Genomic DNA, 12,554 nt, shown 5'->3' with positions numbered 1-12,554 from the left:
CGTAAACTTTTATGGATTCATGAATATTTCAAACACATTTTGTGCTTTAGCATTCCATACAGCAGATCCCGAGGACTCCACAGCCAAAAAATCCATTTAGAAAGCGCTAGTCTTGCTTTATACTCGATTCCTTCCTCCCCTGGAGAGGTCTCCGTTTCATCAGCATCAGATTGTCCTACAGAATAGCAGATTCTTTTTTTCGTAGCCCAGCAATCAGAGATGAATTGTGTACATATATATATGTGTGTGTGTGTGTGTGTGTGTGTACACACTTATAGATATAGATATAGACATAGATATAAAGGTACAGATCTCGGGTTCCCGCTAAATAACGCTAAGACCCTAAAAACACCTTGTTTTGGATTCATGTCATTCTGAGATGATTGAAATCGAACTGATGGAATACACCCAAACATCACATGCGACTTCCTGTGCCCTACTTCCTGTGCTGTTCCTTTTATTTAGTTCTACATTGTGTTAATAGGAATAGTTTAAGTCAGGGGCTGTGTGTGTTATGAAGTGATGCACTGAGAGGTTCTCTTTATTATTTATTAGACAGACTGATTTGCATGTATTTAATTAACGTTAACATCAGACTTGGCGTGGTTTATTGCTCGGGTTCAAATCTTTTTGAAAGTCTTGGGTGCATTTACACCTCTGTGTGTGTGTGTGTGTGTGTGTGTGTGTGTGTGTGTGTGTGTGTGTGTGTGAACATACATGGAACATTTCCATTCCCAAAAGGTTCTCTATAGCAGAAGAAGGTTCTTTAGAAATTAAATGGTCTAAGGTCTAAGGTGTGAAAGTTTAACGTTCGATCATTCACACTTGACTCTTCTGTAAGGGATAATAAGTGGATTAATGAGTGTTAATTACAAAACAGTATAAGCTTGATCAGCAGTAGCCATGGTAACAGTTCGTGATTCGGGAGACGGTGACCTCTGGTGGTGAAAGTAGGGAATATTTTTCTTCAGGTTACTTCAGTATACTCTTCTATATAGAACCTCAAAGAGTTCAATCTGGTGCTTTATATTTACCCTAAAAGCCTTAACATTTTCTAGAACATTCTAAATGTTTTTCGTATCTGGAAGCCATAAAATGTTCTGAAAGGAACCTTCAATAAGAACATTACAGGATTCTTTATAGCCTGTGAAAAGGTTCTAAATAAGTGACGTGTCATACGGCTAAGTACGGTGACCCATACTCAGAATTCGTTCTCTGCATTTAACCCATCCAAAGTGCACACACACACACACACACACACACACACACACACACACACACACACACCGTGAACACACACCCGGAGGAGTGGGCAGCCATTTATGCAGTTGGGGGGGGTCAGTGCCTTGCTTAAGGACACCTCAGCCGTGATATTGCCGGCCCGAGACTCGAACCCACAACCTTATGGTTAGGAGTCAAATGATCTAACCTTTAGGCCACGACTTCCCAATGAACTTTTTATAACTTTTTATAGAAATGTTTTTAGAACTTTTTATAATAATAATCATTATGTGAATAAAACTGAATGCGATATACTGAATAAACATTTTTTTACACTGCAACTGAGCATGATTAAAAAAATAAAGGTTCATAAACGGTGCTTTGTCAGCATGAATGGTTCCATGAAGCTACTTTAACATCCATTAAACATTTCTACTGCACTAAAGGTTCTCTGTAGAGGAAGGAAGATTTTTATGTTCTTTTTTGATTAAAGTAAATACGCTTCTTTCGAGAAACATTTACTGAACAGTTCTTTGGGGAACCAAAAATGGTTCTACATCGGCTTCACCGTGAAAACAACTTTTCGGTTCGTCCCGGCGCCTGTAGTTTAAGTAACAGAACAGACAAACAATAAAATATAGCAGAATGATGTAAATACAGACATAAAGCAAGCTGTCTTTGTGCTAAAAGGCTTATTTGTTCTCGCTATAGAACCTAAAGGGTTCTGTAGAACTAAGTAAAGAATAAAGAACCACGAGGCACCTTTTTTGTATGTAAAAGAAATGTCATGAGTCGGGATTCATGTTTCACATTTTTCATTAGAGTGAAATCGAACATTTAACGTCGGTTTGGAATAAGGACGTCGAAGCCCACGCTGCGTTTTAATGTACAGTGTTCCATGACCTTTTGAAATAATTCCCTAACATGCTGCTTACACTAAGCACTAATAAAGTCTTGGCCTTTCCTTCAGTGTTTTCTTCAAAGCCATGCCCAAAACACATGCCTGAGCTACAATTCATTAACATTAACATGCACACAATGTGGCAGACGGACGTATCGAAGTGTCTATTAGGGAACGCATACTGATAGTGGTTCACATGGGCTGAGAAATCAACCAGTCTAATAAAGCTGTTGAGGAGGTGCGAGGGTAAGCATAGAGAGCACGCAGAAGACAACAGATTTTTAAGTGCTAGTTTAAGTTCTTCAGGAAGTTGTAGGTCTGGAGGAGTCGTTCGAAAGCGGGTCAGAGATTCAGCTGATCAGATTTCCAATGGAAGTTTGTTTCATCAGAACAGAGAAGATCTTAAGTTTCAGAACCCTTTGGTATGGTTTCTTTAGTAGACGAGTAGGGTTAGGGTTAAGGGTTAAAGTTAGGGTTAGGGTTAAAGTTAGGGTTAGGGTTAAGGGTTAAAGTTAGGGTTAGGGTTAAAGTTAGGGTTAAGGGTTAAAGTTAGGGTTAGGGTTAAAGTTAGGGTTAGGGTTAGGGTTAAAGTTAGGGTTAAAGTTATGGTTAGGGTTAAGGGTTAAAGTTAGAGTTAGGGTTAAAGTTAGGGTTAAGGGTTATGGTTAAGGGTTAAGGTTAGGGTTAAGGGTTAGGGTTAAGGGTTAGGCCAGAACGCTGATAAAACCAGAGTCAGACCCTACAATAGAACTGTGCACTTGGTGAGAAAGCCATCCGAATCAACCAGCTGTTTTAAGTTGACTTGTGTAATGGCTCTCTAATTGAACAGGTGATTTTTAAACACTGTTGTTCTGATGAAAACTTGATTTCTGATCAGACTGATCAATTATAATGTCTAGAGCTAAAAAGACTACAATAATATCACAGAGTCTCGAAGTCTTTGCCTTTAAAGGAAGACAGAACATCAGGAACATTAACTCCGACCAATGAAAGGATGGTTTACTCACATGGGACCTGCTTAAACACAGAGGAGAGAGTGTGATGTTGCAATATCCCTGGATTTCGATGCAGTAGAGACATGTAAAGACCTTCTTTGATCTGATTGGTTGCTCGTTAATGGCAAATAACTAAAGCCGGCCGCAGGAACGAGTTCTAAAACTCAGATATAAGTCACAAGATAGAACTTCCTGTTTTATCATCCTGAAATCGATGGCTTTTTACTGTATGAATGTGTGTTTGGTGTCTGTGGCTAACCCAAGCTCAAAATATTCTCAGGTTTTATTTTATTTTATACCTAGGATATGAAATCCATCAGTAAAACCCCACACGTCATCATTTAAGTTTTACTCGTCTTGAAAATAACAATAGAATTAGTTCATTTACAAATAAATTCTTTACAAATACCAGATTTAATGTTTTACATTTCTTTTTATTTCACAGCTTATTTATAAATGAACTATTTTTAAACATTTATAATCTACACGATGTTTGCTTCTGTATAAATAAATTCTTTACAAGTTCACCGATTTCTAAAATGAATAGTTAAATGAACAGCATTGCTATTGGAGGAAAGCTACTGAACGACATTAGCTAGTAAAGACTCTTCCGATCGTCACGGACAGTCGGGGTCCAGCGATCCTCTTGACCACAGGTTAGCATTGTGAGTGACATATATTTCGGTCTGTCTTGCCCTCGTACTCTGTTTCAAGTGTTCGTCGTTGCATGTCTTTTGCTGTTTTTTGGTGCTGCAGGAAAACCATGTGAGGAAGACTGGGATGAACACGATGCCGTGTAGCAAACCGAATACCATGACAAGAAACATGATTTTAAAGAAAGTTCGAAAGATGTGGTTCTTGGAGGCGGCTAACACCAAGACGCCGATTATGGTGGACAAAGCACCTTGTAGTATGGGATACCCCAAACAGTACAAGGCGTCGATAGCCCGCTCGTTTGCCATTTCTTTCTTACTCGAGACGAAGGAGTAGGAAATGTGGGCTGAAAAGTCGACAGTGAAACCAATACACACAACCAGAATGATCATGGAAATTGAGTCTAGATTTACTTTCCATAACGCCATGAAGCCTGCAACCCCGGTGATTACGGAGCCGATGGAGAATGTGACCCAGAGAGAGCACAGGGGATTGGGGATCAAGATAAGTGAGATGACCAGCATGACCGCTGCAGTGACGCCCACGTTCTGAACAGTGCTGCTCACTATCACCGTGTATTGATCCAAGTAGATGAACATGGGATGATACACCAGGAGTTTTGCTGCTCTACAGTATTCAGCTGTGTTTTTGAGTTCATTAAACATCGTTATCTCCATCGTAGAGTTAACAATGTCTACAGTCTGGACAAAAACCCGAGAGGCCACGATTGTCTCGTTTATGATGTTCACATCTTGCTCGAAATCAGGGAAAAGTTTAAAGAAGTTTGGCAGATTGGTTTTGAAAACCGTTTCATTGTTTGCGTCTTGTCCTGTATTTTCAGTAAACGTCACATATGCGTCAAGCCAAGAGGTATAGAGATCCCCGTCGACAAAACTGAGCTTCTTGAAGTCTTCCATGCAGCGGTCTAGCTCAGATCTTCTGCACTGATCCCAGTACGGAAACTTCTCCGTCACTACCACCATGACGTTCGGGCCGTAACTGGAAAAGAACTTGTCCTGGTCTTTGTAAAATACGTTTACATATGAGTCGTCTGCTGCTAGATGTGACATTTCGGTCCCCTGTTCCAAAAGAAAGCAGCCGTAAATCCCAACGGCGAGATACCCCAAGTACAGAAATATCACACACACCTTTGTCGGTGTCTTGGTAAGAAAGGGGCCGTAGTACTTTTTGAAGAAATGATTAACTGGCTGCTCTTTCTCAGTGCCAGTCTGCCAGTCAAAGTCCCCACCTGTGCAGCAGAGCCTGTATGCCTTGGATCTACCCACTGGGTGCACGGATGGGATCTTCAAGCAGGTCAGCCAGTGTCGGTTCCCAGCTTCTCGCCTCCCGTTGAGGGCCAGGAAGCCTCCAAAGAAGGTAATGTTGTACAGGAAGCAGAATAAAATGGCTGTGCTGGTGTACAAGCAGAAGACCTGGACAGAGGCAAAGTCACTCGTGAGACCGATGTAGAATCCCAGCACATTTGTGAGCGTCGTGATGGTAATGGACATGGCGGCTTCTTTATAAGTGTCTGCCATGCGCTTCTCAACGCTGTCTCTGATGTTAGTCTGCTGCCAGTTGGCCAGCATGATGAACATATCATCAACACCAATGCCTGGGAAGCAGAGACAAATCAAAAAGGTAAACAAATAGGTAAACAAATATAGTGTGTGGAATGTTTTTCTTATTAAGTATATTTAAATGTGCATAATTATCAAGATCATGCTTAAAATCCATTTTATTTGTCGTCATTTGTTTAAGCAGGAACATAAAAACGGGCATTGGTGGCTCAAGTAGCTGATACTCTGCACTAACCCCAGCACTGTTAAGCTGCCACTGTTTGGCCCTTGTGCAAGGCCCTTAACCTTCACTGCTTCTGGACTGAACTGTACTATAATGTATATGTGACAAAATAAAGGCTTCGTGTCACAGAAAACATTTTTAGTGATACATTAAATTCTTTTAAGAATTTCAAGTAGGTGGAGCTCAAAGTGGTCCAGTAGTCTAGTGGTCATCAATAAAGAAAAACAGTGATTAGTTAATGTGCCTTAGCTGTGCCTTAGTTAAGGCTTCTGTACCTACTGAAGGGTTCTGCCCGAAAGGAAAGCCCTCTGTGGTAGGACTTTAAAAAAAAATAAATAAATAAAAAAGAAAGAAACTAGCAAAAATAAATGGTTCTATGTAGAATCCTTGGAGAAGGATGAAGCTCTACATCTACATCATGTTCTGTAAAGCTGCTTTGAGACAATGTCTATTGTAAAAAGCGCTATACAAATAAACTTGAATTGAATTGAATCTCTATAATTTTAGAATACATACAATGAAGTGGGTGCCATTACTTTTGGAGCTTTACCTTTACATATTCTAGAAAAGATCAAAGTGTTGATTAAATTAGAGTTATTATTACTTTAATTTTAATAATAAAGGGTCTTTAATGGTTCTTTGTCTTTAGGGTATATGGCTCTATGAAGAACCTCCAACATCCACATGGAAAGTTTAAAAAAAAGTACTTTGTAGCAGAAAAAAAGTTTTTTAGGCTATAAAAGAACCATGATGGCACTAAGAAAAAAAAAGGTGTTCGTTCAAGAACCAATTACTGAAAGTTTTTTGGGGGGAAACAAAAATGGTTCTTCTAGAGCAGGGGAGTCAAACTCAAATTCACAGTGGGCCAAAATATAAAACTGAGATAAAGTCACGGGCCAAACTGAATATTTATTGAAAAATGAACTGCAACTGATTTGTAATGTTCAACCTTTTTCATTTGGAAACACACTTTAGTTTTGCTTAAACACAGGATTTGGAACAACCAGAGCTTGATATTACAAACACATAAGAAATTAACTTTGAAATAAAAGCCACATCAGTGGTGTTCATGTCACAAACTTTGACCATACACTTTTTGACAAACATTAAAGGGCAAACATTAATCCTCTTTAAAGGGCCGGGCGGATTTTGCTGTCCCTGCGGCCACAGTAACGCTCGCTTTTACAGCAGCTTCACTTTTTGCTTTTGCTTTCATGAACACAATCTGCCGGGAAACCAGACTTTTTCTCATCTCTTCCGCCTTCTGGAGCTTCTGCTTTACGTCCAGGTCCTTATACTTCTCATAATGTTTCGTTTCATAGTGTCTTCTTATGTTATATTCTTTCGTTACAGACACGTTAGCACCGTTAGCACACAAGACAAACAGGTCTGTCCTTTATATACATGAACAGATAATCTGCCTCCCTCCTGTCTTGAAAGCTCCTATTGTCCACCTTTCGTTTGGACATTGTTGTGGAGGGTGAATTAACTTGCCCGATGTGACTGTACCAGGGTTGTTAACGACTGTCAACAGAGAATGTGGGGCGCTTGCTGTTCGTGACTACGCGTCAATACAGCGGCAAGGCATTCTGGGATTTGTAGTATTAGCGGAGCATGCGGCTAGCCAGCTGTATCACACTTTTACACCGTACCAAATTTGGCCCGCGGGCCAGAGTTTGACACCCCTGGAACTATGAAGTCACTATGGTACATCATCGCAAAACATTTTTCATAGCAGAATAGTTCTTTAGACTATTAAAAGAATATTTATGGATATTTATGGCTCTAAATTAAAAAGAGATTAAGAAGTAGAACCATTAATGAAAGGCTTTTTTGGGGAACCAAGAATGGTTCTTTCTCTGAACTCACTCCGTTTTTGGTTCTTCAAGGAACCTTTATTTTTAAAAGCGTATATATACAATTTTCTCACAACATAATATTAACATGATCCCTCTAACTTGGATTCAAAGATCAACTAAATGATTTTTATGTACAGTATAATCCAGGTTTAATCAATGTCTGATGTTACGTTGTCCCAAATGTAATAATAATTAATAATTGGAATGGAATAATAATTCCCTTCCTTCCCTTTTGTAGTGTCTCCAGTCGGAGGAGACCTTCCTAACAATACCTACCTTTTGATTGAGACCAGGTATAAAATCTGATCACACTGACAGTGCTTTGGGTTCTAGAAGATCTAGACGATGGCTATGCTACACGAGTATCTTCAATAAAATCTCTTCCCCTGAACTTTGGTCCGGTTTAATTTTCTTTATGTATTAGAAGCATTGTAGTACATTGGCGAGCTGCTCTATGACTATTCCACCATTCATTCATTCATCTTCTACCGCTTATCCGAACTTCTCGGGTCACGGGGAGCCTGTGCCCATCTCAGGTGTCATCGGGCATCGAGGCAGGATACACCCTGGACGGAGTGCCAACCCATCACAGGGCACACACACACTCTCATTCACTCACACACACACACACACTACGGACAATTTTTCCAGAGATGCCAATCAACCTACCATGCATGTCTTTGGACCGGAGGAGGAAACCGGAGTACCCGGAGGAAACCCCCGAGGCACGGGGAGAACATGCAAACTCCACACACACAAAGCGGAGGCGGGAATCGAACCCCCAACCCTGGAGATGTGAGGCGAACATGCTAACCACTAAGCCACTGTGCACCCATACTCTTCCACCAAATTCAGGAAAATCTAACACAATGTACCCTTAAAAATGGTTCACTTTATAAAAGAAATTGAAAGAACCAGATTAGGTTCTACATAGAACCGTTCCTCGTAAAAGTCACCAATCAAAATATTGTTTTTCATAATAGAAATTTCAAACAGAACCTGTTTTACAAATTGGTTTTCAGACATCTGTAGATCTGTTTATCTTACCCAGAATTAAGAAAGGCGAGTTAGCCACAGTCAGGACGAACGGCACTCCAGCGTACAGCAACAAGCCAAAACTACTGATGACGGCCAGTCCGGCAGAAAGAACGCCCACAACCGCCACCCACAGCCTGTTCCTCACGTTATCCAATCTGAAAGACAGAAGAGGAAAGATTTCACAATGCTGTAGTCACACAGAGAATTCTCAAACCTCATTGGTCAGAAGGTGCGGATTGCGTCATTTGAGATCGTTTCTATAGTAACAGTTTCCACAGCAATCTAACATCCAACAAATGATTTGTGTAATCTGGTGGTAATAATAAAGACATTAACAACTTGTTACTTGACAAATAAAAACAAACTAAATTTATTTTTGTGGGGGGTTTTTTAAGCAATTTATGGAAGGAGTCTCCAGTGTCAGTTCTTCGTCACAGAAGAGTTTACGATTCTTCCGGTTCTTTCTTTTTTTGTCTTGTTACCTTCAAGAGAGACAAAAGAGGTACTTTTATGGGAAGGATTGTTTATAGATGATATAAAGTAAGCAGGAACAGGAACTCAGTGGTTTCCTGGTTGTTCCACACCTATCCTGGTCAAACAAGGTGAATATGTGTAGATTCGGGAAAAGTAGTATAATAACGAGTATAATAACGAGGCCTAAGTCTATGGTAAGTGTAAAGCAGTCTTCTTGCCTCTCAAGTTGTTAATGCAGGTCTGTTCATGTTCCTCATGTGGTTCCGTTCTCTGTTCCTTCTAATTAACAGCTTTAACATTTTGTGTGCCGATTTACTTGTGGGAGATTCCGACAGATTAAAAAAAAACTTACCGCATACATGATACAATGGAAAACACGATTGCAAGGACGTAGGTGATGGAAAAAAACGGGAGGCCGTCAGTAGTGTGTTTCTGCACCTCCTCCTGTCTGGATAGCGAGGTAAAGTGAGATATCTGCAGAAAATGTAAAATAAATAAATAAAATTTCAAAACTTTAATAATCAGAGGGTTCATATGAACAATAAAAATTCAAGTGTCCAATCCTGCTCAACTCAGTATTAGTTAACACATTAAGTAAGGAATTAAAGGGTTAAATAATCAGCCTCATGGTGGTGTGATGAAGCGTATCGTGATGTTCGATATCTATTCAAATTTATTCCAGAATAATGGAATTTTCTGTTTACAATTACAATTAATGTTACCAAAAAACAACAGCTATCAAATATCTCTTTAATTTCTCTCATGATGTTAGTAAAAAATCAGTCAGATTTTTTATTTTTATTTATTTATTTAATTATTTTTTTAAGCACTGAATCCGTAGACTCCTTTCATAAATACAGAAAACTTCAATATTTTTTATATATGTATAAGTCACACTAATGCATTAGAATGAGAGCATCAGTAAAAAACTGTATTATTATTATTATTATTATTATTATTATTATTATTATTATTATTATTATTATTATTATTATTATGGTCTGCCAGCATTATTTGTATCGTACCTTTACATTCTTGTTGCTGGCTTCATCATAAAGAGCTCGATGGAATGCTTTCAACCAGTCGTTAGAACCGGAGAGATCTTTTAGAAAATAGAACAGCCTGACTGCTTGGACACTTTGAACGATATTTCCAGATGTTTTCACACCACCGAGTTCAGATCCGAGAAAAAGTTGTTTGCTTCTAAAAGCATAAATCGGGAAAGTTAGGTTTATCTTCCCGATTTGGCCTGCGTTACTTTCAGAGATGTCTATGATGCCGTTGCTGACGCATTCTCCATCCACGGTGGTGCACAGATCCCGGAAGCCTACCTCCGTCTGTCCGAGCTTCACCGAAAGACTGTTCACTTTGTCGTTAACACGAAGAACTTCTTCAAATAGACTCTTTGTAAGAATGTTGCCTCCGTTTTCAGCAGACAGGATGGTTATAGCGTACTTCCCTTCAGAGTAGAGTCTTTGACTCGAGAACATGGAGTCGTTATGTGGGAAGTTCTCCATCACAAAAAGCCTTGCTGCCTTCGACGATCCATTGATAGGTGTGAACTGGTTCTCGATGTCATTATCCTCAAGCTCGCTAAGAAAAAGCAAACCTCCTCCGAACCCCAGGGACATGAGAAGAGGAATGATGATGAACCACACAGGAGAAGAACCCACCAGATGTCCGAGCTTCTCAAAGAGCCTGGAGAACGGCTTCTCGATGCAGTCGGTCCGAGAGCATGACATGATGCTCAGAGGGGAAGAAAGGTAGCAGTAAACTATGTAGAGCCATCTAGCTGATTAATGATCGATTCTTTATATAGGTTTTATATGTCTACTGAGTGATTCATGACCCAGCCTCTTTTCAAAGAAGCGGGCAGCTGGAAAACGAACAGGGAAGTAATATTTCTTTACTAATCGGTCACTGAATAGGTTCATAGGACACAAAATATGACACTGGGTTATTCCCACTCTTTACTATATAGCATCACAATACTGTTAAATCCAGTAATAAAACGAGTCTTAAAGTGTTATTAATCATGCGGTATTATGAATTCTATTTGTTCCACTCTTACTGATCTACAAACCTGTACGGATTGCAACACGTTTACAAATAATTTACTAAGAAATCGTTCATTCATTCATTTTCTACCGCTTATCCGAACTACCTCGGGTCAACTGGGAGCCTGTGCCTATCTCAGGCGTCATCGGGCATCGAGGCAGGATACACCCTGGACGGAGTGCCAACCCATCGCAGGACACACACACACTCTCATTCACTCACACACTCACACACTACGGACAATTTTCCAGAGTTGCCAATCAACCTACCATGCATGTCTTTGGACCGGGGGAGGAAACCGGAGTACCCGGAGGAAACCCCCGAGGCACGGGGAGAACATGCAAACTCCACACACACACACACACACACAAGGCGGAGGCGGGAATCAAACCCCCAACCCTGGAGGTGTGAGCGAACGTGCTAACCACTAAGCCACCGTGCCCCTACTAATAAATCGATTCTCTAAATTTATTTATTAAAAAATTATTAAATCAAATTCATTACTGGGTAAATTAAACACAGCTTTTCATTCCCACACACAGCAAGGGTCGAACCATGTCTGTTGGCTTATTCTTTTTTAAATAACATTGAAATATAAACATCACTTTTAGGTTAGTTTTAGTGCTGTAAAAGTTTCCTGCTTCCTCTTTTAGATCTTCGTATAGGTGTTTTAAATGAAAAGGTGTGAATTAAACATGGTGGTGCTCACAGATTCAAGAAAATGCAGTTTTTAGTAGACATTTTAATTCTAATATAAAAGTATATTAGTCAACAAACATCTCTTTGGTTTTATCGACATTCAGAGACAGGTTGTTGGCTCTACACCAGGCAGTTAGGTGTCGCACGTCCTCTCTGTATGCCTACTCGTCGTTCTTGCTGATGAGACCAACCACGGTCGTGTCATCTGCGAACTAATGATATGGTTCCATCTGTGGAATGCTGCACAGTCGTGAGTCAGCAAGGTGAACAGCAGTGGGCTGAGCGTGCAGCCCTGAGGGACTCCTGTACGCAGTATTGTGGTGCCGGAGATGCTGTTCCCGATCCGGACTGATTGAGGTCTTCCAGTAAGGAAGTCCAGGATCCAGTGGCAGAGGGAGATGTTCAGTCCCAGCAGGATCAACTTCCCAATCAGGTTCTGAGGGATAATTGTTTTGAATGCTGAGCTAAAGTCTATGAACAGCATTCGTACATAAGTGTCTTTATTGTCCAGGTGGGTGAGGGCTAAATGAAGTGCCCGTGGTGCAGTTTGGACGATATGTGAACTGTAAGGGGTCCAGTGATGGTGGTAACTGGGTCTTAATGTGCCTCGTGATGAGCTTCTCAAAGCACTTCATAACGATGGGTGTGAGGGCGACAAGACGGTAATCCTCGAGACAGGACATTGTAGACTTCTTTGGGACGGGGAAAATGGTGGTTGTTTTGAGACACGTAGGAACAACATACCTGCTCAGGGAAATGTTGAAGATGTCAGTAAAGACATCCGCTAGCTGTTCTGTGCATTCCCTGAGCACCCTACCCTTCTGTGGGTTAACTCGGCATAGAGTTCTCCTC

The 12,554-nt window shown here is 40.4% G+C and overlaps 1 protein-coding gene across 1 annotated transcript; it reads right to left on the bottom strand.

Moving 5' to 3' along the window:
• Positions 1-3,530: 3,530 nt before the first annotated feature.
• On the bottom strand, positions 3,531-10,755 carry ptchd3a (patched domain containing 3a). The gene is made up of 4 exons (XM_027167940.2): positions 9,971-10,755; positions 9,298-9,419; positions 8,481-8,626; positions 3,531-5,386 (listed from the first exon to the last, which is right to left on the bottom strand). The coding sequence occupies exons 1-4, from the start codon at positions 10,685-10,687 to the stop codon at positions 3,735-3,737; spliced, it is 2,637 nt and encodes an 878-aa protein (XP_027023741.2). The 5' UTR covers positions 10,688-10,755; the 3' UTR covers positions 3,531-3,734.
• Positions 10,756-12,554: the final 1,799 nt, after the last annotated feature.

The sequence above is a fragment of the Tachysurus fulvidraco genome, chromosome 3 (assembly GCF_022655615.1).
Source record: "Tachysurus fulvidraco isolate hzauxx_2018 chromosome 3, HZAU_PFXX_2.0, whole genome shotgun sequence".
Lineage (NCBI taxonomy): Eukaryota > Metazoa > Chordata > Actinopteri > Siluriformes > Bagridae > Tachysurus > Tachysurus fulvidraco.
This window is presented reverse-complemented; position numbering and strand designations above follow the sequence as displayed.